We start from the raw sequence: 25,024 nt of genomic DNA, 5'->3' as shown, positions 1-25,024 counted from the left end.
TATTTAGAAGCATCTTACTATGTCTAAATGCTCATTTGTCAACTGTACAATACATCCATTTTTTACTGTTTTATACCCCATAGATTTTACAGAAACCATTCTACTTATGGCCAAATACAATGAAACAAAAATCATCAGCCACGGTGACTGCAGTTGTTTCCCTTCTTTGCCGATTAAGTAGGAGGCATATGTATATATATATATATATGTTTAATTATCTTCCCTGTATACTGTATAGCACTAGTCACAAGCATCATGCCTTCATCCCACCTAGGTGCCATTATATCCTGAGCCTTCCCCATAATTATTGAGTATTCCCATCCAATAAGCACACTGCTTTGTTTAATATGTACAATCACTTTGCACTGTATGATTTATAAGGACTTGTGTGAAATACTATTTTGTATAAATAAACTGAGAAAAATGTCTCTTAATCAGACTGCTGAAGTTCTGTGTTAGAGGCAGTGCTGGTCTTATAAATGGCGGGGCCCCCTACACAAGGTGTTGCCAATTGGCACAATATTTCAGGGCTGGGTGGGCAAATAGTCCCTGCCTCTCACTCTCTCCATGTGACCGATGATGTAACTCTGCCTTTTCACCTCTCTTTCTCTTGTTCCATTGGCCCCCAATATGTCACGGCACAATGTGGCCTCCAAGCACTGGGCACTGACACACCAAGCATACTTTGTACAGTGTGAGACAGTGATTATTGCCCCTCAAGCACACTATACACTGTGAAAGACCCTGGGGTAGCAGTATGAATGCAGTGCCCACTTTATGTTAAATGTACCAGAACACATTATAAGGCAATCACTGTTGGGGGTGGGATGGACAGCTTTATTTGCCTATTCCTGCTGGTGCGGGGCCTTATTGGGCCCAATAAGTCCAATTGGCCTAAGGCCGGCCCTGGTTAGAGGAATATAAACACCAGAGCTGTCAGGGGGGGGGCGGGGTCACAGAAAAATACTTAACTCTGTGACAAAACAAAATTGGTATGACACTTTTGCGATGCCCCAATATCAGGAATAATGAACACAGAATTAGCTCTTGGTGTGAATGGTACACAAGCCCAGCATCATGTACAATGTACAAAGAGAAGTTTAATCAGAGGAATTTATGAACATTTTATTAAAGTCATGCATATCTACAGGAAAGTACAGAATTCCATGATGGATTCCTGTGTCAGAAGGTTTGCATAGTTATCTTACTAATTCAAAGTAAGGATAGGGAAGAAGTAGAGCCGTGCAGTGGTGGAGAATCATAGCCAGCGGAACTTTCTCTGCAGAAGTCTGCACTTATAGTCTGGGGTCCGACTGGGTACTGGCTTTTGCAGTATTAGTATTCTGCTTCTGGCTGTGTATGAAATAAGCAGAATCTAGATAGGTATTAGTTACAGTCACATGACAAATGGCAACCCTGATTCTCCCCAGATATCCGCTTTATCAGCAGCCTATTGGCCTATGTATGAGACCAAAATAATTGCCTCACTCAGTAAATGCTTAGGTTACCCGAACAAACATGTGGATTTTTGCAGTTTGCAGTAACTGACATGACGGCTGTACACCTGTCACTGCAGACATGGGGCTGATTTCAGTAACTGAGGTGAGCTGGCCAAAAGGGGGTCTTACTGTGAGAGACCATCTTTAGGGAGGAGTCTCTCAATCAAGGAAGCAGAGGCCCCCATTTGGGCAGGATGCAAAGAGCAAAAATTACATAAATCTGGCCTGTCTGTGATGCTGCTGTTATTTATTTGGAATTACCAGCAACCTGTCTACAGCTGAAGGTTCAGCATCAGCTGGAGGGTTGCAGGATAGCCATTAAAAGTGTCTTTGGTATTTTTATCTATGCTTTCTGCCTATAGGGGGCACCATTGATTATAAGACCCCCATGGCAAATGCTCTCTGTCTACCCTAAAACCATCTCAATGTTTCATGAACTATGTGGTGTAAGGCTTTCCAAAGAGTAAAATGGAAAGAATGTTCTGCATCTATATACCCTCATGCTTATTCTCTATTAATATGAAAATAAACATGAGGTAAGAACTACTTATACAGCAATGTATAAGTTCTCTACAACTCACCTGAATAAAGACATGAACCTGGCTAAAGCTTTGGATGTGTGAGCAATAACTACCACAGTGGCTTTAGCAGCAGGAATCCAAAAATAATCCACCAATAAATAGTACTTATATAAAAGAACCTACAAACATGATGGATTCCAAGTGTTTCTGTGACGCCATGAGAACAGTAAGTAGCTTGCTCCCTGCTGCGGTGGAAGCTTCCCAGTATGGTGATAATATTAGCATGAAGAAAGAAGCATAACAAGGAAGCACTACAGATAATACCATCAAATTCTCTATGTGGCACAATCCACCTTTAACCAAGTGATGGAACCAGATGTCACTTCTCCTGCCCCTGGGAAGATTCCTGCTTGGTGAAGATCTGGAATAGGGTTTGCCTGAAATGTTGGTCTCTGCTCAGATTTTTGGCAGTTTCCCTCAGGTTCTGCAGTTCACTTGATTCAGCCGGAGATATCAAGAAAGAGTGAGACTGTCTTACTGCAAGAAAGAGTGATATTCTCAGTGCAAGGTACAGCAACAGTGGAAAAAGGCCTCAGTGTGCAAGACATATAAGGGTGCTGCCATAACACAGTGCTGTTGTGTATATCGTGATTGGGCTGTACCAGTTTAACTGATGAATTTATATGCTAATAGCAAAGTCACTGGTTGGGAATGTTCCACAAATGGTTGGGCCATTAAAAATAAATTGTGTGCTCTCCAACTTGTGTTTATATGGCACAGTCTCCATTTTTCTGCATATTACTCTCTAGTTACAAATCTCAAAGGCATCTGTACTGCACTGTACTTTCTGTCTGACATCTGGAAGGCATGAATAACATTAATGCATTTGGTGATATTTCCAAGCTATCAGCAGATGTGAGTTATAATCTTCATCTGAAACATGTTTTTTATGTATGAACCAGTATTTTCCACCTACGTTTATCGTGTTTGCTCAGCGCTGAGAGGAATGTTCATGAGCTGGATAAGGAAACTGCCTGAAAGTCTAACAGTGAAAGGGTTAAGCAAATGGATGAACCCTTTCCTTCCCAGAGCTGGTTGGGTACCTACCTGTCAGGATTACTTCCTGTTGCTGCTAAGTGAAAAAAAGAAGTCATATAACCTCTTAATTTCCATTAAAATGTGATCCCAAGCTAATGGAACATGGGCCTCTAGGGAAACGCATGCCATGCCCAGACTGTTAGTAATCACTGTGCCAGAAAAGTGCTCCAGCAGATACAATTCTCTCATACACAAGTGAATTTCTTATAATTCCTTGCATTCTACAGCTGTTATGGCAGAGGGGTTCAGCCAAGTAATATTGTTTCCTTTGTGGCCCATGTGATATGCCCTTCTGGTAGGTAGTTATGCCACTGCATGTTTAAGGCGGCTGCTGGCCACTGATCTTCTAAGAGATCACTACCTGTCTCAGCCCATATTAACCTGCTGCAAATGCATTTTTGTGTACAGTCACACAGATGCATCTATCTCACCCTAAAAGCTGTGAAGAGATGCCATTTTAAAAAGGAATGTCCACAAAAAGCAACTTTCCAGTATACCTTTATTTAAAATTGGAATAGCTTTTTAGTTATTTGTAAATGTAATTTCTATTGAAAGCAGTTTGTAGGTCTGTTAATCAGCTGGCAATTGGTACATTGATTCTGCAGTCAGAACCAGAAGTGCAAAGAACAAAAAGAGACAGACAGATACCAATTTCAGCAGACAGTGCGATTACAAATAAAAAGTTAGTGGAAAGTTGCTTAAAGATAAAATATTCTTTAATTACTCAAAAATCAGTTGAAATGGTTATCCCCTTTAAATTACTGGCATGTGCTACACAGCCTACACACCTATATAAATGCATATAAAAGTATGTGCTTTGTTAATGCGCTTACAATAGATTTGGCGCACCTTTACAAATACACATAATGTTCTCAGGCTGTTGAATTGCATTTAGACAAGTATAATACCCCCACTTGCATCCAATTTAGCTTCTGGGTTCAGAGCTAACTGCAGATATGAACACATATACAAGTGCAGGTAGAATACAAATAATGCACTTATCATGCTATTCCAGACACAACAATGCAAATCATATGACAACAGTGTCGGACTGAGATGGAAGGGCCCAGCAGAAAACCCTGGACAATGGGCCCACTCTCAAACTTTAATTCCTCCTCAAACTCTTTATTATCCTCGACACTTTTCTCTGCATTCTATACTATATTCTTCTATCAAGCTTTCTTTTTCCCATACATAAATAGGGAATGACCATGAAATTGGCTAAATAGATAGAAGCAGGAGGGCCCACTGACACCTGGGCCTACTGGGAGTTTTCCTGGTATCCTGGTGGGCCGGTCCGACACTGTATGACAATGTATAGAGCAGACAGCTTTGAAGCCATACAAAGCAAGTTTATAGGGGTAATTTACAAACCCTGGGGGCACAAGCGCAGCAGAGCTAAGTGGCACAAGAGTGTAGCTCTTAGAACACACTTAAGAGCACTTGTGCCTCCAGGGTTGCTGCTTTTTGCACTGAGCGCTGGGTGTTCTGCACTAAGATGCCTTGGGACAGATGGTAAGCACAGGGCCCCATCGTGGGCTGTTTCTCCTGCCACTCCATACCTCACTAAAGATATGGTCTCCCTCTGAAAATGAAGGTGCTGTAACATACACACAACTGACATCCTCCACATACAGCCTCCCATGACACACTCTGTCATCTGTTTGCCCTGACTGAGGCCAAGAACCATTATAGATTATAAGAGATGAGGTACCCCTTCTGCAAAATAGAAACATAGATAGAAACAGAGTTACCAAACATATCAGATTCTAGTTACAAAACTTCTCAGTGATTTCTAATTTCCTTATATTGCACATTATTGTCCCATATTCCTCCACTATATTAGCATATGTGCACATATTCTCACTAAAAGACAACAAGCATTCACTGGTTGTATCTGTATAAAGGATGCTCACACTCACTCCTAATGATGTGGCATACTCAGTGTTGCTTTGCAGCTGCTAATACCTTCATTCCTAGTGCTGCTGCATGTATATATAAAATCTGGACTTTCCCTCTCCCCAGCTGGGCTTACAGTATTTGTACATACACACAAATAGGATCACTCAGATGGTTGTTTAACAAATAACAGAGCAAAGCAGCATACAAGTGAAAAGAGCAGCAAAAATAAGGTTCATATTAATAATGCCCATGCAAGTGCCACATTGTATGAAGTGGTGACATACATGTAGCTGGTGGAGTTGTGCCTGGGAACTACAAAGCTTTGTATTGTGAAAATGTAGCTTAAAATAATTCCTAACTATTTAGATATATTATTTGTGCCAAGAACGGTGGCTCCAATTTGCTTGAAGAATTGTACAATTGTACAACTTACACCCACTGTCTGCCGATAAAACATAATATTTTTTTTTTTGTTTGTTCCCTTTATCAGTGGCACAATGCCAAAGCCATGTTGTGACAGAAACACTGGTACACTCCACATGAGATGCAAATTTGCACACAATTCAAATTTTATGTGCCAAATATCTGCACAACGTGCCAAGCCATGCGGAGGAGCACAAACTTGCATCTGAGGTTCGGATGCTTACTTAATCCAAAATTGGTTCTCTGGCGATGGAAGCGACAGCTCTTGATGCGTCTGTTGCCAGCTCTGGGCAAGTAGACTGCATTTTTCATTATTGCAGGTTTCATTGCCTCTAACTCTGCATTCCTGATGCATTCCTCAAAGAACTCTGCATGGAACACACAGACACCACATAGTATAAGCCACTGTACTTTGTTATCCTTTATGTCATAATTCACTTATATTCTTTCCCATTATTACCATATCTCACAGCCACAGTGGCTGTATCACCATTTTGTAGCCACTTTGAAATTTAGTTAAAGGAGAAGGAAAGGCTAATAAAGAGTTAATCTCAAGCTGCAGGCATACCTTCAGTTCTCTCAATAGTGCCCTTAAGTCTTCCCATATTTCTCCTGTTCAGATGATCAGAAGCTTCATAGGAAGAAAAGATGCTGAGCTGTGTAAAGAAAGTTCCCATAATGCCTCACTCCTGCACCAAGAGCAAGACCAGTGTACATGCTCAGTTTGTAAGACTATGGGGCACATTTACTAATCCATTTTTCGTAATGATCGGTATTTTGCGATTTTTTCGTAAATTGTCGCGACTTTTTCGTAGCCGTTACGACTTTTTCGTAAATTGTCGAGACTTTTCCGTAGTGTTAGGTCTTGCGCAAATTGTCGCGACTTTTCCGTAGCCGTCGCGCCAAGTATGAAAGTTTCAGATTCATTCAAGCTTCAGTATCGTGACTTTCCTTGGGCCGGGTTGGAGCTGCAGAGAGCCATTGAGCCCAATGGGAGACTTTCCTTGGGCTGGGTTGGAGCTGCAGAGTGCCATTGAGCCCTATGGGAGACTTTCCTTGGGCCAGGTTGGAGCTGCAGAGAGCCATTGAGCCCTATGGGAGACTTTCCTTGGGCCAGGTTGGAGTTGCAGAGTGCCATTGAGCCCTATGGGAGACTTTCCTTGGGCCAGGTTGGAGCTGCAGAGTGCCATTGAGCCCTATGGGAGACTTTCCTTGGGCCAGGTTGGAGCTGCAGAGTGCCATTGAGCCCTATGGGAGACTTTCCTTGGGCCGGGTTGGAGCTGCAGAGTGCCATTGAGCCCTATGGGAGACTTTCCTTGGGTCAGGTTGGAGCTGCAGAGTGCCATTGAGCCCTATGGGAGACTTTCCTTGGGCTGGGTTGGAGCTGCAGAGTGCCATTGAGCCCTATGGGAGACTTTCCTTGGGCCAGGTTGGAGCTGCAGAGAGCCATTGAGCCCTATGGGAGACTTTCCTTGGGCCAGGTTGGAGTTGCAGAGTGCCATTGAGCCCTATGGGAGACTTTCCTTGGGCCGGGTTGGAGCTGCAGGGTGCCATTGAGCCCTATGGGAGACTTTCCTTGGGCCGGGTTGGAGCTGCAGGGTGCCATTGAGCCCTATGGGAGACTTTCCTTGGGCCGGGTTGGAGCTGCAGGGTGCCATTGAGCCCTATGGGAGACTTTCCTTGGGCCAGGTTGGAGCTGCAGGGTGCCATTGAGCCCTATGGGAGACTTTCCTTGGGCCGGGTTGGAGCTGCAGGGTGCCATTGAGCCCTATGGGAGACTTTCCTTGAGCCAGGTTGGAGCTGCAGAGTGCCATTGAGTCCTATGGGAGGCTTCCAAAATCATGCAAAGTCTGAAAGGTTTGCCCGCCATTTACGAGCGCTCAATACGAAAAAGTTGCGACAATTTACGAGCAAATCGTAACGGCTAAGAAAAAGTCGCGACAATTCGTGCAAATCGTAACGGCTACGAAAAAGTTGTAACGGCGACGAAAAAAATCGCAAAAAAATACGAAAAAGTCGCAAAATGTTCGTTTCCAATCCGAATTTTTCCCATTCGGATTCGTGGATTAGTAAATGTGCCCCTATGAGTCAGCTTCCTGCTAATTGGCTCAGATCCACATTCCTAAGGGGGGGAGTGAGTTCTTAGTATTCTTGAGGGAGGGGGGAGCAGGATAGGGGAGAGAGGAGAGAGCTGTGTGTCTCTAGCAGAGGAAAACAGACACAAGAAATCTTGACAGAGAAGTCAGTGCAGCGTTTCTGTGAGTGCTTATGGCTGTATTTACATAGACCTTTCTGATAAAGTTTACTTAGTTTTTACCTTTCTTTCCCCTTTAAAATAAATATTTGGAACTAATTATTTTCTAAAAAGACCAAGTAGCCCCCTAGGGCTCTTACACACAGGTATTTTCCCATGCATTCCCATGCAGTGGCTTTTTAATGTTTTTAATCAGAACACATTAGTTAATGGAGCACATTCTTTTGTATTATGCATGTATCCAAGGATCAGTGCTGAATGGCCAAATGGATGTAAAAATACCCACGTGTAAAAGCCTTTAAATAATTTTTCAATAGCTGTTAAAAGCAGGGTTGGCACCTCACTATATTATAACCACTTACAGATTAAATCCACACGCTGCATGCCTCACTGGGTATTTCATTTATGTTGCTTCACTGGTTTCTGTGCAGCCATGCATTATGTATCTAAATTCATTGCTAATTAGCAATACACCATGAACACATTACAAACCGAAGAGGCAAACACATTCCAATTATATATTTTCAATTTTTTCCCCAAATTAAATGCATAGCTAGTTACACATATTTTGGGACAGATCTATCAACATGTGAGAGAATTTACCACAGAAAACTCACCCACTTTCTATTCATTCCTATGGGATTTTTAAAATTGTATTTATCAGTGAGTGAAAGTAAGAGTTCACCATTTAATAAATAAACTTCTAAAAATCCAATAGGAATGAATAGAAAGTGGGTGAGTTTTTCTGCGGTAAACTCTAATCTCACATTTGGATAAATCTGCCCCTAATTATCTTGCAGACAGGAGTATTCTAAGCAGCTTTACAGATGGTTTATAGGGAGAGTCATTAAATACATAACACCCATTAATATTGTTGGGCTAAGTGTATTATGTAAAGGTAAGTACAATATACACTTTCATGCACAGGATTTTTATATACTGCTCCTTTAATGTACAAACATTAGTGCAAGTCTGTTCCAGTAAAGCAACCAGTTTAATTTGATTTCATTCTCTGACAACTGGTTGACTGAACAAAACACAGTACAGACTGGTTGCTATAGGTTACTGCACTGGAGAAAATCTGCACTTGTGCTGTGCCTGTGCACAGAGCGTAGCAGATGTATTAGAAGTAATGGAAGAACAATAATTGCAGTTTGGTAAATACTTTTTAGGTGACTGACATCTGCCCTCATCTTCTCTTCCTTGTCCCCATTTATCACAGCAGAATTGAGTTCAAGCTCCAGTCTCTTTAGTGCCTCTTCTGCCTCACGCAGCCTCTTTTCTAGGTCCATTTGGACCTTCAGCTGCACCTAAGGAAAAAAGACATGGCAGCCATGAAATCCAATTATACATTTCCAGAAGTTCAATAGGGAAATCTTAAAAGGCTATGAATACACCAGTTAAGACAATAATGTTACAATGGTTTTTTTTCTACACCGATCCAGATATAGAATAAGAATAATGAGATGGGATTGGGTGGAGCCTGTAATTTTTGAGAGCATATGGCCATGCAATTAATATTAATGTTTACTGGCAAAATGGGCAAAATCAGCACAAGGAATTAAATCTTTCAGCACAGATAGAAAAAGTATTGGGACTTTTGGCAAAATATAATGAATGTTTTAACCTGTACACACATAAACAGACAATATTACTAATGCCTACAGTGGGCTATTTTCCCTATGCCATGGTTTTGTTTAGATGGCAACAAATAGCAAAGATCAAAGATACAGTATGTAGTAATATGATGAACAGTGTCTCTAAACATGTGCTAAACTAAACCTCTGTTACTGTGTATTTGTAATGAACAGTTGTGCAATAGAGGGGGGTGAATGAGAAGCAACTGCACAAGGGCTTATGTGCAATAGTCCATTCCATTAGAAAACTGCTATATGAAGTGACCAATCAGTAATTTAACACACATAAGTTCATGGATTTATATTGCACATGGGGATGGGAGTCAATTTAGTTTTTATATTGCAGTATTTGTTCTTATTGTAAAAATGTACAGTGCCTCAAAGTACTATATGCTATGTGATAAATAAGACTATAAATACATGCATACATACATCAAACTTGGTGGTGGATGTGAAGCTGAAAGTATAAATACAACAAGGACAGGTGTAGAAGAGTTACCTGGGCTTGTGCCCTTCAGTTAATTAGTCCTGTTACTTTGCTACCTTAAGCTCTCGCTCTTTTTGTTCCTTCTCAGCAGTCAGCTCAGTCAGGGATTGCTGTAGGGCCTGGGACTGGGACACATAAAATGTTCGTTCTTCTTCAAGTGCTCTAAATTTCTCCTCATTCTCCTTCATCCTGAAGTGACAAACAAGGATATACTGTGGATTGGTCAGTTGGCACCTTTGAAGCAATGTCACCCTGGGCAATATCTAGCAGTTGTTACCCCAGTGTTTTCATGCTCTGTGGATGGGGAACAAAATTTTAGTAGTGCACCCTCCCCTCATTCAAAGTAAATGGGAATAGGTCCTGTTTCATTACATATCTAACACTTGCAGTTTGGCTTTTTTGAGAAATATATGCACCAGTTACTTAACAAGACAATGCACATACAGGTGATTTCCATTCACCTTGGATGGAGATGTGATTTCTAGTGTTTTTTCCTAACCCACAGAACAATAAGCACTGCCAAACACCAAGTGTACTATTAACCTTAGTATAAGACTATGTAAGGTAGTGACAGCCCTACAGTGAAAGATTTTGGAGCCACATGAGCTTATGCAGTGTTACCATAACCTCTTCCCTACATGTGACATCAGCATGACAATATATAAACCCCATACTCTAGGCCAGAGATCCTCAGCCTGAGGGAGTTTAACAAATAAAGGCCTGCAGGTTAAAGATATAGGCCATTATATGGACCACATGTATGCTTGTTTGTATCAATAGTCCTATAACAATAAAAATTCCTCATGTAATAGAACACGGACCCAGTAATGATGTTATACAGAGTGACCTATGATTTCTGGCTACTGGTAAAATAGAGTCACCACCATCCTCCAGGCTCCCTTCAGGATTGGCCATGTGGCTCAGCAACAGCTGGCAGGTCACAGGTCCTCTGCATGTAAATGATCATTCTCTCCATCTGTTTCTTACAGAATAATGATCTGAACCCTTGCCCACCTCTTCTCTGCCTGCAGCTTCTCTTCCAGCAGCTTCTGCATTTTGCTTTCAATTTGCTGTAGGTTACTTTGGAGACCCTGTGGAGGGAGCTCGCTGTGATTGGTTGGCGCTGGCACATGGCTCTTGGTGGCTTCCAATATGGCTAGAGTCCTCTGTTTCTCTACAGACAGCTCCTACAGTATAAAGCAGCAGTACTATAAAACAACAGAACAGCTGTTGTATTAAAAAGAAATGCATATACTATACAGAGATATATGTTCCCCCACTGTAATTGATAAGGATGTTAGAGGTCATCATAATAAGATATAATCATAATAATATAATGCACTGGCCATACCCTCCCCTGCTTTCCTACTACTTTAACTGCCTGTGCTGCTGCCCCCCATTCACCCTGGACATCTAACAAGCTGCCCCTCCATCACCCATAATGCAGCAGCCTTTGGGGCCATCTCCTTCATTTTAAGGCTCATATAGCTTTTCTCTTAGTCCTTATTAATAATTATCAGTGCTATTATTGCCACTGCTCTGACAGCAGTAGTAAGTTATAGGGATGGCGGCTGTGGTATGGCAGCTATAAAGGAGAGTATGAGGCTAATAGGAAGATATTGTTGTAGTCCGGTAACATCTTAAAACTTATCAACAATTAGTTTTGCCCTGTTTAGTACATTTAAAATGATGAAAGTAAATATATCATTGGTCCCATTGGATACAAAATTGGGGCACATTTGGCCATATGTGTTAACTAAGAATGAAAGTAATATTATGAGGATAAGGAGGTCTAAACATTATAAAGGAAAATATGTACATTTTATTTCTCAGGAAGTGTGAATTCTTACATGCACCACTGTGGCCTGCTTTGCAGGGGCTATATGCCAGCTAGGTGACTGGGTATCCACAATTTTTGTACAGAATGGGGAATATTTATCAACCGTGGCCTATGCCATTGATGTTTTCATAAAAATATAATACAGTAATAAGTATAGCTGCTATGGCAAAGGTGTGTACAGCGGTGTGTTCTACAGGGGGAGGGGCCATAGTTATTTTTGGTATATAATGTTTTATAGCTGACATTCACAGAACAGATTGGTGGGGAGCCTTGAGCACAAGGTGCCTTTGTAGGGTCTATCGGAGTGATGCTTCAGTGATATTATGCAGTTTCTTGGTTGCATGTTGAGAACAAGCATAAAATGGTGCTAGGAACAAAAGTGCAACTCTTTATTTGTGATAATTATTACAACTGAATTGCACTGACTTTTTGTCCCACTTAACACTTTGTAGGACCATCATCTTGAAAGTGTCAGGGAGAGATTTAAATGCAAAGAGAGAATATAGGGAATGTTAGGTAGGGGTGGAGCTGTGTATATCTGGGTATTATCATGAAATAGATTATTCTGATGCTGCCCCCAATTTTTATTCCTCTCTGGCTACCTTTCAGTAGTATCTAACATTCCCCACTGTAGGAAAATAAGTATTGGCTAAAGGAGAGCTGACTACTGCAATACAGTTTCACAGGTTCATGTAGTAAGAACAAGAAGTGAAGATTATAGCAAAGGACAGGGATACATTGCCTTTAAAAGCAATAACATTTGCAATAATTTAAAATGTGTAATATGTGTATATTTTAATGTTACTTAGAATAAAATTTTGCCTTTTTTCAGCAAAATGTGGGTCTATATTCCCTTTACATCACTGAATGAGTACTTGGTATAGGTGGGATCGTAAAAAGGATACATTTTGATAAATGAACTAGAAAAGGCCAGTAAGGGCACTTTATAGATCATTAGGTGAATAAATAAGACCATATATCAATGGTACTTGTACTAGATAGGCAGTGTCAGGGAAATGCATTAACCCATAAGACAAATGCAGTTCTGACTTTAGGGCAGGATATCATCTAATTACCTCCATTGTCTTCTGTAGATGCTGTGTCAGGCAGTGCAGCTCTTGCTTCTCTTCCCCGACCCCTTTTAGGCACTGAACTGTAATATCCAGGTCCCTGAGGAGCATAGTAGATCAGGGAATGAGTGGCATGTCATCAGGAATAGCTACTAGGCTTTACCCAAGGGATGTTTAACATGTGTCCCTCGAGATGGTGTCATCACTAGTCTGGAAGGGTAACAGATGGCTGGAATTCAGCCAATTCAGTCTTCCATTCTTCTTTTTAAGTACCATGAACCCTCTTTTTTTCTTTAACACCCCGTCAGCCAGTAGGTGAAAGGCAGTAGGCTGAATGACGTCAGTCAGTCTAAATCATGGGCCACATTTTTGAATTACAATTCCCAGAATACCCATCACCTATGAACGATATACCTTTAGCTAAATAATTTTATACCAGTCTTGCTTAATGCATTTATCCAATAGCACCTTAAATGGATAAACAGGGCTTAGATGCCTGAATCTAAATGTAAAGGGTCACAATGGCAGCAGCATTATGCACAGGCTCTACTGGCCACATCATGGGGCAGTTCTGAAATTGGCTCAGCAGATAGCAGTGAACTGATGTTTAGTGCTTTTTTAAGGCCAATAAAATTTCCTTTCCACAAATTTGGGACCAGTCCTATTTTTCTTAAAGTGTAAAGTAGTTGTACCTACCCGCGTTGCCTGTATCACTAATTATCAAGTGTTACATAGTTGGTGAAAAAAATAACATATACACAAAAGTACCCCAGGGTTAGACTCACTTCTTTATCTTCTCTTGCTCCAGTCTCAGCTCCTGTACCAGTTCTTCAAAGTGACTTTTTTCAGACTCCAGAATCTGGTTCAGTCTCTCCAGTTCCTATGTACAAATAAGGCAGACAACCAATTATATCTGTGTATTGTGCTGCTTGAAATACTGACCTTTCTACATATAATCAGTTACAAATTCTGTACCATTTCTGAAATAATTAAGTTACTCTTGAACTTTAATGAACCCTTGTAAAGGGGAAACTTTGCCAAAGGATGTATTAGACCAAAACCGTCAATCAAAACGGACTGCTACTCCTGTCTGAAGACAGAAAGAAGAGCAACAGACTGTGGGGGGGAGGGGGGTTGGTTAGCAAAGAGTAACTTGAATATTTTATAAACAGTACAGCATTTTTAAATGACTATATTTAAACAGCTTATGTTTCAAATTAATTTTCACTATTGTTCCCCCTGCACAGACAAACAGTATGTTAGTGGCAAAATTTACTATAAAATTATCCAACACAGAGATGTAGATGTACAACTATTCCCAATCACCTCTTTCTGCTCTCGCTGTGAACAAAGCTCCTCTGTCTCTTCCATGAGTTTATCTGCAAAAACATAAAACAGTTACTTCAGTGTATTAAGCAGCTTTTTTAGATATTTTCAGTTTTAATATCAGGGATATCCAACCTGCAGTTCTGCAGTTGTTGTTGAACTACTGAATTCACAGATGGAGGACTGCAGGCTGAATATAAGTGATCCCTGCTTACGTCACTGATGTCCCAGCCTCTCTGCCTGTTTTGTGGCCACACTGGTTGGTCTAACAAACTGCAAAATATTTTCCATAACAGCTCTTGCTTTAATGTTGATGCCAGCCTATTTATATAACAAGTTCTTTTTATTGGATCATACAAAGTTAACAAACAGGACTGAATAGAACGTTGGGGACCATTTACTACATGCAAGGGAGGGTACAAGGTGCAAAATACAGGTGCATTCCACCATGTGTTTTGCACTTTTCACCCTTCCCCGCACCTAAAACAAATTGCTGCGGGTCTCTGTGCTCCAAAACAAAGGAATGCAGTGCTGCCTGGATTTGTCAGTGCTTTATTTATGAGCAGCAGGCAGGGGTAGGTTCCCTATCATCCACAAACTTGCATGTCTGAATAATACCCAAGTTTGGGAGTGTCGGAAGGCATGGGTTATAATGGGGCACAGTACTTACTGACTAGCCTTTGGCATGCAGTATGGAAGCACTACCTTCTGTCACACTCTCTTTCTGGCACAAGGTGCAGAGCTCAGAAACAGCATGAAGAGATCTGCTGCAATTCTAGTGCAGGGAGCCTAGAAGTTAGGTGCTCCTTAATGTACTTGCACTTCACTTCCATCCAGGTTCTACATAAATGATCCCTATTGCCTTTTGATAAATATCCACTGAACTAATATATAAAGCTTCTTTGAATATTCTTGATGTAAATAAGCTTAGAACAAGAATAAGAAGTAATAAAGTGAGTTGTCCTTAGTTTTTGTTAAATACAGAATTCAGCATCCCAGTGCATGCAATAGCATAGAACAGTGCTGTCCAACTTCTGCGGTGCCGAGGGCCGGAATTTCTCTCACATACATGGTGGAGGGCCGCTAATGGAAGCCAGTTTTGGCCATTCCCCCATTTTAAACCACACCCACTCCAAACCACACCCATTTTATCACAATGGTCGCTGATATAAACCATCATTCATATGTTAAAGAATTATATTATGTCATATTAAGACACACCCTTAAATCCATATGCCTCCTCCTCCCCTGTGGATAGCACAGCAACCCCCAGCATATAATTACACACCTTAGGGACCATTTAATGGCTATTTCCAACTGCTAACAAACTCCCAGAACAAACCCCTGCCAGGTTCACCTCCCACAGGCAGCATAGGGTAGGCAGAGCATAGCACACACAGGCAGCATAGGACAGGCAGAGTTTTGCCTGTGTGTGCCTATGCTGCCTCTGGGTGCCATACTCTGCCTGTCCTATGCTGCCTGTGTGTGCTATACTCTGCCTGTAATATGCTTCCTGTGGGTGCCATACCCTCCCTGCCCTATGCTACCTATGTGCCATACTCTGCTTACCCTATGCTGCCTATACACAGGCAGCATAGGCAAGGCAGTACATACAATGTCTGAGGTGTGAAGAGGTGAACAATGGGGGTGATTACAGCCTGAGCCTGAGGTGTGAACACTGCAGGGGGTGAACAATACAGAGATTAAAAGGTGTGAACAACACAGGGGATTACATTTTTAAACAATACAGAGGGATTGCATCCTGAATCTGAGGTGATAACCATGCAGGGGGCCAGTTAATCACAGTACTGATGCCATTTAAGGCTAACATAAAGTTAAGCCATCAAAGCAGCCACACAGGTGGGGGGCCACACAGAGGGGGGTTGAGGGCCGCATGCGGCCCGCGGGCCGCCAGTTGGACAGCACTGGCATAGAACATGGACTTACCAAAATACTCCTGCCTCTCCTTAGCCAACTGCAGGCCCTGTGCTTCCAGACTCTCAATCATGGCCTCACCTAGCTGGGCATTTTGCCACGTCCTGTAAGTTAAATGCACAGTATTCACATACACCATTATTTGGCTTAGACAATCCAAGGCAGTCCAGTCTCTCATTCAAACCACTGCCTGGTTGCTTGGGTAAATAGGACCCTAGTAACCAGATGGCTGCTGAAACTGCAAACTGGAGGACTGGTAAGCATAAAGGTAAATAATTCAAACAGTGGCATAGTTAGTAATCACTGGGTCCCCCACAAAAATAATGTGTGCAAATCTTTGGTGACTGGGGATGGAGGATTCTGTGAAAAATTAATTTTCAAGCAAAGCAAGAAAACCACATATATATTGCTACATGGAAGAACCAGACATGTAATATTAGTGCTGGCACATTCTCTGTTTGTAAAACTTCCTCATCCAGCTAGTGGCCTTACTTGTCAATGTGTTTGTGTATCTGGTGTGACCCTTGCTTGCTTTTGTTCAGTGTTTCAATGCTGCCAGTCCAGACCTTAGCCAGATGTGCTGATTGTAAGCCTTTTGTTGCCAGCCCTGTCTTTGACCTGTTGAACTACTGGGCTCCAATTATCCTGCCTTTATCCAGCATGTGAATGTTCTGGTGTACCAAATTGTATTTAGCTCTCCTGTTACTTTCCAGCCTGCGTCAGCCCAAAGGGTAAGCAATCGGGTTACCCCTCAACATATCAGGGAACTCATTATGTTCTCATTTCTTGTGTATTTTCCAACCAACTTTGCCTGCAAAACTCATTGCCAGAAATGATTAGAGCTTCACTTTGTCAGACTAGGAAGCAGTACTGATAAAACTTTTAAAAGATGGCCAGACAGTTGTACAGAGTGTGCCAGTTACAGCTTTTGCCTAATAGGTCCATTTGCTGTTCTGTATGCTTTAGAGATTCCCATCAATATCCTCCACTTGATAGGATGAGACAGTATGACCCTTTCAGCATTATGGCATTGGTCAATATTTGTATAAAGGCATTTAATGACATGCAGTTCGCAGAATCCTTGGCCACACCATAGGTCTGACACAAAGGTAATTTCTCTCTCTGTGGAATACTTTTATGAAGACAAAAAAAATCAAAACAAAAACATTGTAGTGACTTTGCTACTAGCACTGCAGTAAAACAAAAACAAAAACATTGTAGTGACTTTGCTACTAGCACTGCAGTAAAAAAAAAGAAAGAAAGAAAAACAGGGAAGCACTTATGTAAGTAAACTTATATTGATTTGTAGTATAACCCCATAACCCCTGTTTAATATTTTTTCTTTCCTTTTTATAAACTAATGTGTGCTAAATTTGGATGCTTTTATTGATGTAACTACTGCCTTGTTTTTTTCCACTGGCATTTATTGGCTCATCGTTGTCCGTACTGCCAGCAGCACCGTTTTCTGCCAACACCATAGCGCAGTTTTCTCCAGCTTTCTTTTAGTGGTGGTCCGGATATCTAAAATAACCCCATTCTCAGGAACAGATTTTATCTAGGTTTTCATCCCAAAAACCTTGGATTCCTTGGAGGGCTGCACTTGGCCTACAGCCTCTAATTGCAAAGTCTTGTTCTAGAATAAAGATTTTGTTGACTTTGTTGTGCACAAGGCTAACACTTTTTGTTGGGAATCCCAGTGCACATTCTTTGTTCTTGGCAGATTTACAGCTGGCCATAGACCTTCCTTTTAATGACTGATGTAACCGTACTCCTGATGGTGATGTAACTGTCCCATTGTGAAATGTTCTTGTATCCATCCCCTGACTTATGCTTCAACTGCCTTTTCATTGAGTTGTTTGGAATGTTCTTTTGCCTTCATGGTGTAGGTTATGCCATGAAGTTGAATATTTAACACATTTATTTGTACTAGAATCACTTGAAACCCCTTTACCAAATATATGATATAATATAATATTGCTAAGCCCTATGAAGTTCAGACAAATTATTTTATTATTAAGGTGGGGCTCTGACTGATGCTCAATTTCAAATTTTATGTTTAATCAAACCATCATCTCCAAGGGTGTGGAACATGGGCCCACAAAAAGATTTTGTTATTGGGCTCAGCAATTTGGGAGAGTCCGACATGTCAAAGCTTTATTTACACAGGATTTCATGGTGCCACAACAATATGGAAATGTTCAGGCCATGTTTAAAGGAATAGTTCAGGGTAGAGAAGAAACTGGGCAAAATAGATAGATTGGGCAAAATAAAAAATGTTTTTAATATAGTAAGTTAGCCAAAAATGTAATCTATAAGGGCTGGAGTGGGCAGATGTCTAACATAATGGCCATAACACTACTTCCTGCTTTCAGCTGTTGGCAGTCAGTAACCAATCAGTGACTTGAGGGGGGGCATATGGGACATAACTCTTCAGTTAGTTTGCTTCTGAATCTGACCTGTGTGCTCACAAACTAAACAGTTATGTCCAATGTGCCCCCGCCCCCAAATCACTGTTCCTTTAAGTAATAAATGATATTTTAGTGGACTGTGCTATGATTAAGGGCACCCTTATAAAAAAAAAAAAAAGGAGCCTGGGACTATTTGGGAAACAACTGGGTATTCCAGCCTCTTAAAGGGACAGTATACATCCCTATTCAGCAATGGCTAAATATAAAGGGCTTGAACTAAACATACTTTTTGCTTTTTTTTTTTATTATTAGGAAATATCTAATTTTTTGTTATTTATGGCACTAACAAGAATATGAAGCCAATTTCACTTTAGGCCCTCCTGTCATTTCTTGATCCCACAGAACTTTAAAGGAGCTGATAAAAATAAACTACCAGTCCACTGAAAAGCCACTGATAATGAGTGGCTTCTTAAATATGGGAGATGTTTGATTTTTTTAAAAGTAGAAAGGAAGATCTAAACATATTGCCCTATTTAGAAAAGATGAGAGAGTGTAAACCAAAGTTTCAAGTTAGTTCTTCCACTAATACCAAAAAAATAGGAAAATATAGCTTTTTTTTAATTAAACAATAGGCAGAATGTTATTTTGATACAAGCCCTATTTATTGTGTTTAGCAAAGGTCTTTTCAACCTGCAGCCCACTGGCTCTTTTGGACTACAAATCCTATCATGGCTCTAAAGGATGATCGGAGATGTAAATCAACAACAGTTGGTGGTCTAATGGCTAGACATACCATACAAAATGAAAATACAAATCAATTTTTTAAAGAATATAATAGCATACAATTTTATCAAGGCCATATTTTTTAATAAAGGAGCCCCTTCTAAAACTGAGGATAGGACTTTACTGCCTTTTCTGCTCTGACATGAAACTAGTTCTGCTCCTATTTAATACGTATACTGTGTAAACTAAACAGACAATAAGGAAAATTGTGATTCGACTGAAGAATAATAAAGGTGAAATAAACCCCAGATAGATATGGCTAAGTAACCTGTTCCCCCTATGGCCCCCGCTGAGGATGTGCTGCACTGACAACATTTTCTAAATATATATATCTACAGACAGAACAAGCACATCAGATTGCCAAGGAAAGATGACTTACACCTTTCCAGATTCATGCAGCATTTCCAGCCACTGACTGTGTTCCAACTCAGATTCCGCAGCCAAGACAATGCTTCCCTGCAAGCAAAGATGGAAAGGAAGAACAGTGACGTGATCAGATCTATCACTATTTAGTGTATACACAAGGAACTGTTCAAGTCTATAGATGATTTTTTCCTTTTTAGAACAAAATTAAAGCTAATACTTACATGGAAATCTTCATGAGAAATCACTATTACATAGGGCATGTGTGGCTCTTCCTTGGCATTCACCATGCAGCCGCCAAGAGGTATCACTCCCTGAAAAAGAGGCAACCAATGATGGTACCATAATGAGAGGGATAGTGCATAGTTAAAAAATGCATTCACTACAACTTTAATAAGCTGGAGACCAATATATCATGCTACAGTTAATTGAGGAGACAGTCTACAATATTTAGTCCATATGATATAATAAAGGTATGTCAAGCCTGCATTAATTGCATAGCACCCAACTCCAAACTCTATTGGTATCTGGAAACACTAAATCACATAAAAACAAACACTCTATAACTCAATGGTACTTAATGATCAGATACATGTTGACAATACCTATAATAACAAAAGCATTCGTGTTTAAGTTATTCATATTGTGGCCTTGTAAAAATATATTTTTTGAGGTAAAATTGTGTTGTTATTGCATCAAATATACTTACTGGCCCTCAGAACCTTGTTTAGTTGGTCACAGACCAATTCTTTTTCACTAGAGTTATAGCGAATGCCAATTAGGCCCAAAAGAAATGAAAATAAAAGTGTTATGAAATAAAAAAACATGATTAGTACTCTGGTGCTATAGAGAATCAAGGGTTAACCTGTGCAATGGACTTCCAAGTGAGCAAGCTCCCTGCTCATCCTGTGCCTGCCCCACCCCGGCACTGTAGTGCTTGTGTCAGGCTTTGGACGAAAGCTTCTCATCAGCACCAATGTGTATATACACATAAAGGCCAATGTCATGTATTGGTGCCATTAATCCCCAGACCTCAGGGGCGCAGCTCATTACCCCACCTTAAGCATCTGAGCAGTAGCATTCACTTACAGTACTGCATCTGCTAACAAAACAATACTGTGAAACATTTGTGTCCCCTCATGTCCCCTGAATTCTGTACCCAGTTCTATGAAACATTTAGCTACAGAATACTTATAATGCACAACAACCTTTTAGAACATAGATAATCTATGACAAACTGAAGAAATGATAGATTTACATACTGGTGAAGGTACAAAGAGGACTCTTTGCAAAGATCAGTAGCAGTCAATGGGTTAACAGATCTTGGCTGTTTTGTGAGGGATTATATGCATCCATCTGGTCAGATAAATCTCTCATAGCTGTAGGCACACACTATATCTAGAATTCAGTCCAGGATTTACAGAAATATTCAGATTGAGAGGAATATATAGCATTCATCAGAACTGAATCCCTGGGCACTTATAACAAGAAGTGGCTGTTTTGGAAAACATCAGCTTTGTATTTCATAAAAACCTTGGTTGAATATACAGTTTCCAGCCAATACCTGTCTCTGCATGCATGTGTGTATGCCAAGTACTGCATAATATATAATACAGTGTAAGTAGGGTCTGGCAGAACTATCTTCATTGCGCTGTTTCCTTCTCAGGCAAACTCAGCCAGCCCCACAAAATATAGCCCCATTACATATAGAAATATATACAGTACAGGTATAGGATCTATTATCTGGAATGAGACCTGGGGTTTTCCAGATAGGTTATCCTTCCGTAATTTGGATCACCATAGCTTAAATCTGCAAAAAATCATTTCAACATAAAATAAACCCAATAGGATTGTTTTGCAACCAATAAGGATTCAGGTAGCTTAGTTACCATCAAATACAAGCTACTGTTTTCTTATTACAGAGTAAAAAAGAGAATCATTTTTAAAAATTATAATTATTTGCACAAAATGGACTTGGAGATGCTATTCCTGTAATTGGGAGCTTTCAAAGATCCCATACATGTGTAAGCTAATACACAAAAGAGTTTTCATTGACAGTTATAAAGCAGGGGAATAGGATAATAATAATTGACATTATTCGATAAACTATCTGGGTGAGCAGTTTAAAGATTCCAAGCCCAAATCACTCAGATGGATATTCTTAAAGGAAAATCAAAATAAAAGGTTTTTTTTAATGTATTTAAATATAATGTACTCTTTCTCTGGTACTCTGTACTGGTAAAATTAGTGCGTTTGTTTCACTATTAAAAGGTTATATATATAAGACTATGGGGGGCAAACAGTCAAGTGGAAATGAGGTTATTGGGCACATATTTACTTCGTAGATGAGCAGTGTAGAATATAATGATTATAGATATTACACAGTAAGATAAATAGGGGTCAGATCCCATTGACAGCTATCACTTTATGGCCTTACTGGCCCTTTAACAGAGCTTAAAGAATAGTCAGCGGGTGACACTCACCTTGGGGTGTATGTTAAAATATCTGTTACTTTCAAAATTCTTTCGTTCATTTTCTGCGTAGTAAAGCAAAAAACTGTCCTTTATTATAAAGAACCTGAAAGAACAATAAAGTTGTATTAAAAGGCATTGTTTTGGAAAGAGGGAAAGACACTGACTTAGATGCCTGCAGCAGCTACAGAACTATAGAGAAAAAGGCAGTGGTCTGTGAGGGGGCTCGCTGCAGTAAGGATAAACTCTGGCTCTTACAAGAGACTTTCTGCATCACTTCTTACCTTTTGGACCATTTGGCTGATTGCCTTCCAAAGGGCTTTTTCCATAGCACCCCCTGCAGTTGCACCTTGGTTTTGATATCAAAATTCTCTGGGTCTGTTGGGTCCATGGAAGGAGAGGGAGAGACAGAGCTTGATTTAGAAGTGAACATCCTGATTCAGGCGTGGTCCTGACTGAAGGCAGCCAGAGAGGACAATGAGATGTAATGGTTTGCCAGGGAGACGTAAGAGGATAAAAAGAGAGGGAGTGCATGAAAGGACTGAGAGGAGGGAAAAGGTAGACTCAGAAGAGGGAGGAAAGAGTGTGAGAATAGGCAGAACAGAGGCAGCTGCAGGAGACGTACAGCATGAGCAATATTATACAGAACAGCAGAATGAAAAGGGGAAAATACAGGGTGTAGTGCAAAGCTTCCACTTTCAATCAATAGCTGCTCTGCTGAGTCAATAGCTGCCTCTCGCACTGTAATCAGGAGATGGGAGTTCATGGCCATCTCTTATCCAGTAGCCAGTGACGGAAAGGCAAGAGCGAGAAATCAGAACCAGGGCAGTAATAGGAGATTCCAGATCCATCTAAATTAGTTGCGGCCAGTTATTCTCATAAAAAGGGATGGTGGGGGTAGAGGCAAAACATTTAGTCTCAGGCAGCACTTTCTGCTGCAGTAATGAAATAACCATTCATTTGATAGATATAATACCAACTATCTTATGTTACTGATAGGAAATAAGATTCTACAGAGCCATTAGAGCAGACAATTGTATAAAGTTTATTCAGGCTCTAGAAAGTCACAGCATGAGAAGCTGCATCTGGCCCTAGGCATCTATGTTTTTACTGCCAACCTAAATGCTGGTCAATAAAGGTCACTCTCTATAAAGTGCTCTATTCAGGTTCCTTCTATATACTGTAAGTGGCCTTTGCCCTCATTCAGCTTCATACACAATGCATCAGTGTAATTTATTTCTGACACCCAGTAAGGAGGCACCCTAACAAACCATGACTAAGAAATTAGTAGAGATGGATGATTCATATAATGCAGGGTTAAACTGGAAAACAACTACTACTTTCTGAAAATTCCTTGCCGCTCAGTGACAAAGGCAGCACTTACAGCACCCCATAAGAACCCTCCTCCCCATGCTAGTTTAGTGATTTAATAGCAATAATAATACAAACACAGAAAGCCAATAAAGAATATATTTAAGAGCAGGAACATGTGCTGCCTTCGTGAAGGGAAGGGGAATTTTTAGTAAGTCAATTATTTCCTATCAGACAGCACTTGCACAGAGAGGGTTAAGTAGCAGTACTATTAGGGTAGGTTATACAGCGCTTTTGCCACTTCCACCAATAGTCAATTTGAAACTTGCCCACAATGCTGTTCAGCATATTTGGTCCACAGGAACAACAGCTCTTTCAGCCCAGGAGGCTGACATTGTCTTTGACATTGTCCTTATTCAGGAAAAGGAATACAAAGGTTTATTAGAAATTCTGAATTTTTTTACACCTTTCCACATCCAGTGGATGAAGAAGAGCTTCCTTCTCAATCATAAGGTTACCAAAAAAAGTTGGAAATAGAAGTTAAAAGTTATTATTATAAACTGAGGACTCAAGTCTGAACGTTGAATTGATTCTTAGAATAAGGCCATTGGACAAGGGATTTTTCCCGGTGTCCCGGCAGCCCAGTCCGACCCTGTTTTCTAGAACAGGCAGCCATCTCTAAAAAGGTATTCTCCCTTCCTTTCCTTCCTTGCTTCATACTGCACATGTGTTTCATTCCCTCCCCCTCCCCTCTGCCAGATCCGCTTCTGATTGGCTGGTGGGCATGTGTAGCTCAGAACAGGAGACAGGATCAAGTTACACACATGCTCAGAGAATAGGAAGGCTGCCGCTGGCACCTACAGGAAGGGGAGAGAGATTTCAGTGATGTCACTGTAGTCTTCACACTGCTGTAGGCTGCCAGCACCATATCTCAGAGAAGCAAGCAGGGATCTGTGAATTTAGATATGCAGTAAGTACTTAAAAAGAATGCCTTTAGACTTACTTTAAATTTATATTAACCTTTCATTGTCCTTTAATAACTTGTCTTACTGACCAAATGCCGACAATGAACACTGACTTAATTAAGACAGATAGAACAATAATGCTACCTTCAGAGGCTTGAATGGAAGTTTTTATAAGGTGTTTAGAACTAAATCAAGATCCTATTTGGCTAGAGGGTGGTCTGGCAAAGCCATATTTCTAAAGGACCCTTTGGCACAACTTGTACCTTCATGGTATTTGCGCCAAATTCTTTACAAATCCTTCATGAAGAGATCCCAGAATGACATTAACAGGAACTTTCCAAGGTACATTTCTTTTAACACTACTTACGAAAAGTGGCCCATACCCTCTGGTATATCTTATTAGCAACGTTTCTGCTACTTTTCAGTGGAACATCAATACCAGGAGAAAATATACACTGTATTTTCAGTATATCCCTCTGGCCGTTGAATGAGTGGATCTTCTCTGAGAGGTGATGTCCAAGGTGCACTGACTATTGCAGAAGGTCTGGGCCACACTGGTGCAGTCAGAATTACCACTGATTTTACAAAAAAATGTTGGCAGCTATACATTCTGTCTTGATGCCATGAGGTCTGTACTTTTGACACAAGATTTCTTGATTTAAAGACCACTGCCCTAGTAGAAGCATTTCCTGCTTAGAAAATCTGCTAGAACCACTATGTCTTGCCAATAG

At 40.6% G+C, this 25,024-nt stretch overlaps 1 protein-coding gene across 1 annotated transcript; it reads right to left on the bottom strand.

Annotated features, from left to right (window-relative positions):
- Positions 1–1,080: 1,080 nt before the first annotated feature.
- plekhd1 (pleckstrin homology and coiled-coil domain containing D1) lies at positions 1,081–23,952 on the bottom strand. The gene is made up of 13 exons (XM_004917235.4): positions 22,302–23,952; positions 22,030–22,123; positions 19,771–19,860; positions 19,563–19,639; positions 16,005–16,096; positions 14,058–14,110; positions 13,517–13,611; positions 12,738–12,831; positions 10,836–11,008; positions 9,878–10,010; positions 8,863–9,007; positions 5,668–5,811; positions 1,081–2,557 (listed from the first exon to the last, which is right to left on the bottom strand). The coding sequence occupies exons 1-13, from the start codon at positions 22,448–22,450 to the stop codon at positions 2,400–2,402; spliced, it is 1,497 nt and encodes a 498-aa protein (XP_004917292.1). The 5' UTR covers positions 22,451–23,952; the 3' UTR covers positions 1,081–2,399.
- Between the last annotated feature and the right edge of the window lie 1,072 nt (positions 23,953–25,024).

The sequence above is a fragment of the Xenopus tropicalis genome, chromosome 8 (assembly GCF_000004195.4).
Source record: "Xenopus tropicalis strain Nigerian chromosome 8, UCB_Xtro_10.0, whole genome shotgun sequence".
In the NCBI taxonomy this organism is placed as follows: Eukaryota; Metazoa; Chordata; class Amphibia; order Anura; family Pipidae; genus Xenopus; species Xenopus tropicalis.
Note: the sequence above shows the minus strand (reverse complement) of the source record. Positions and strands in the feature narration are given on the sequence as shown.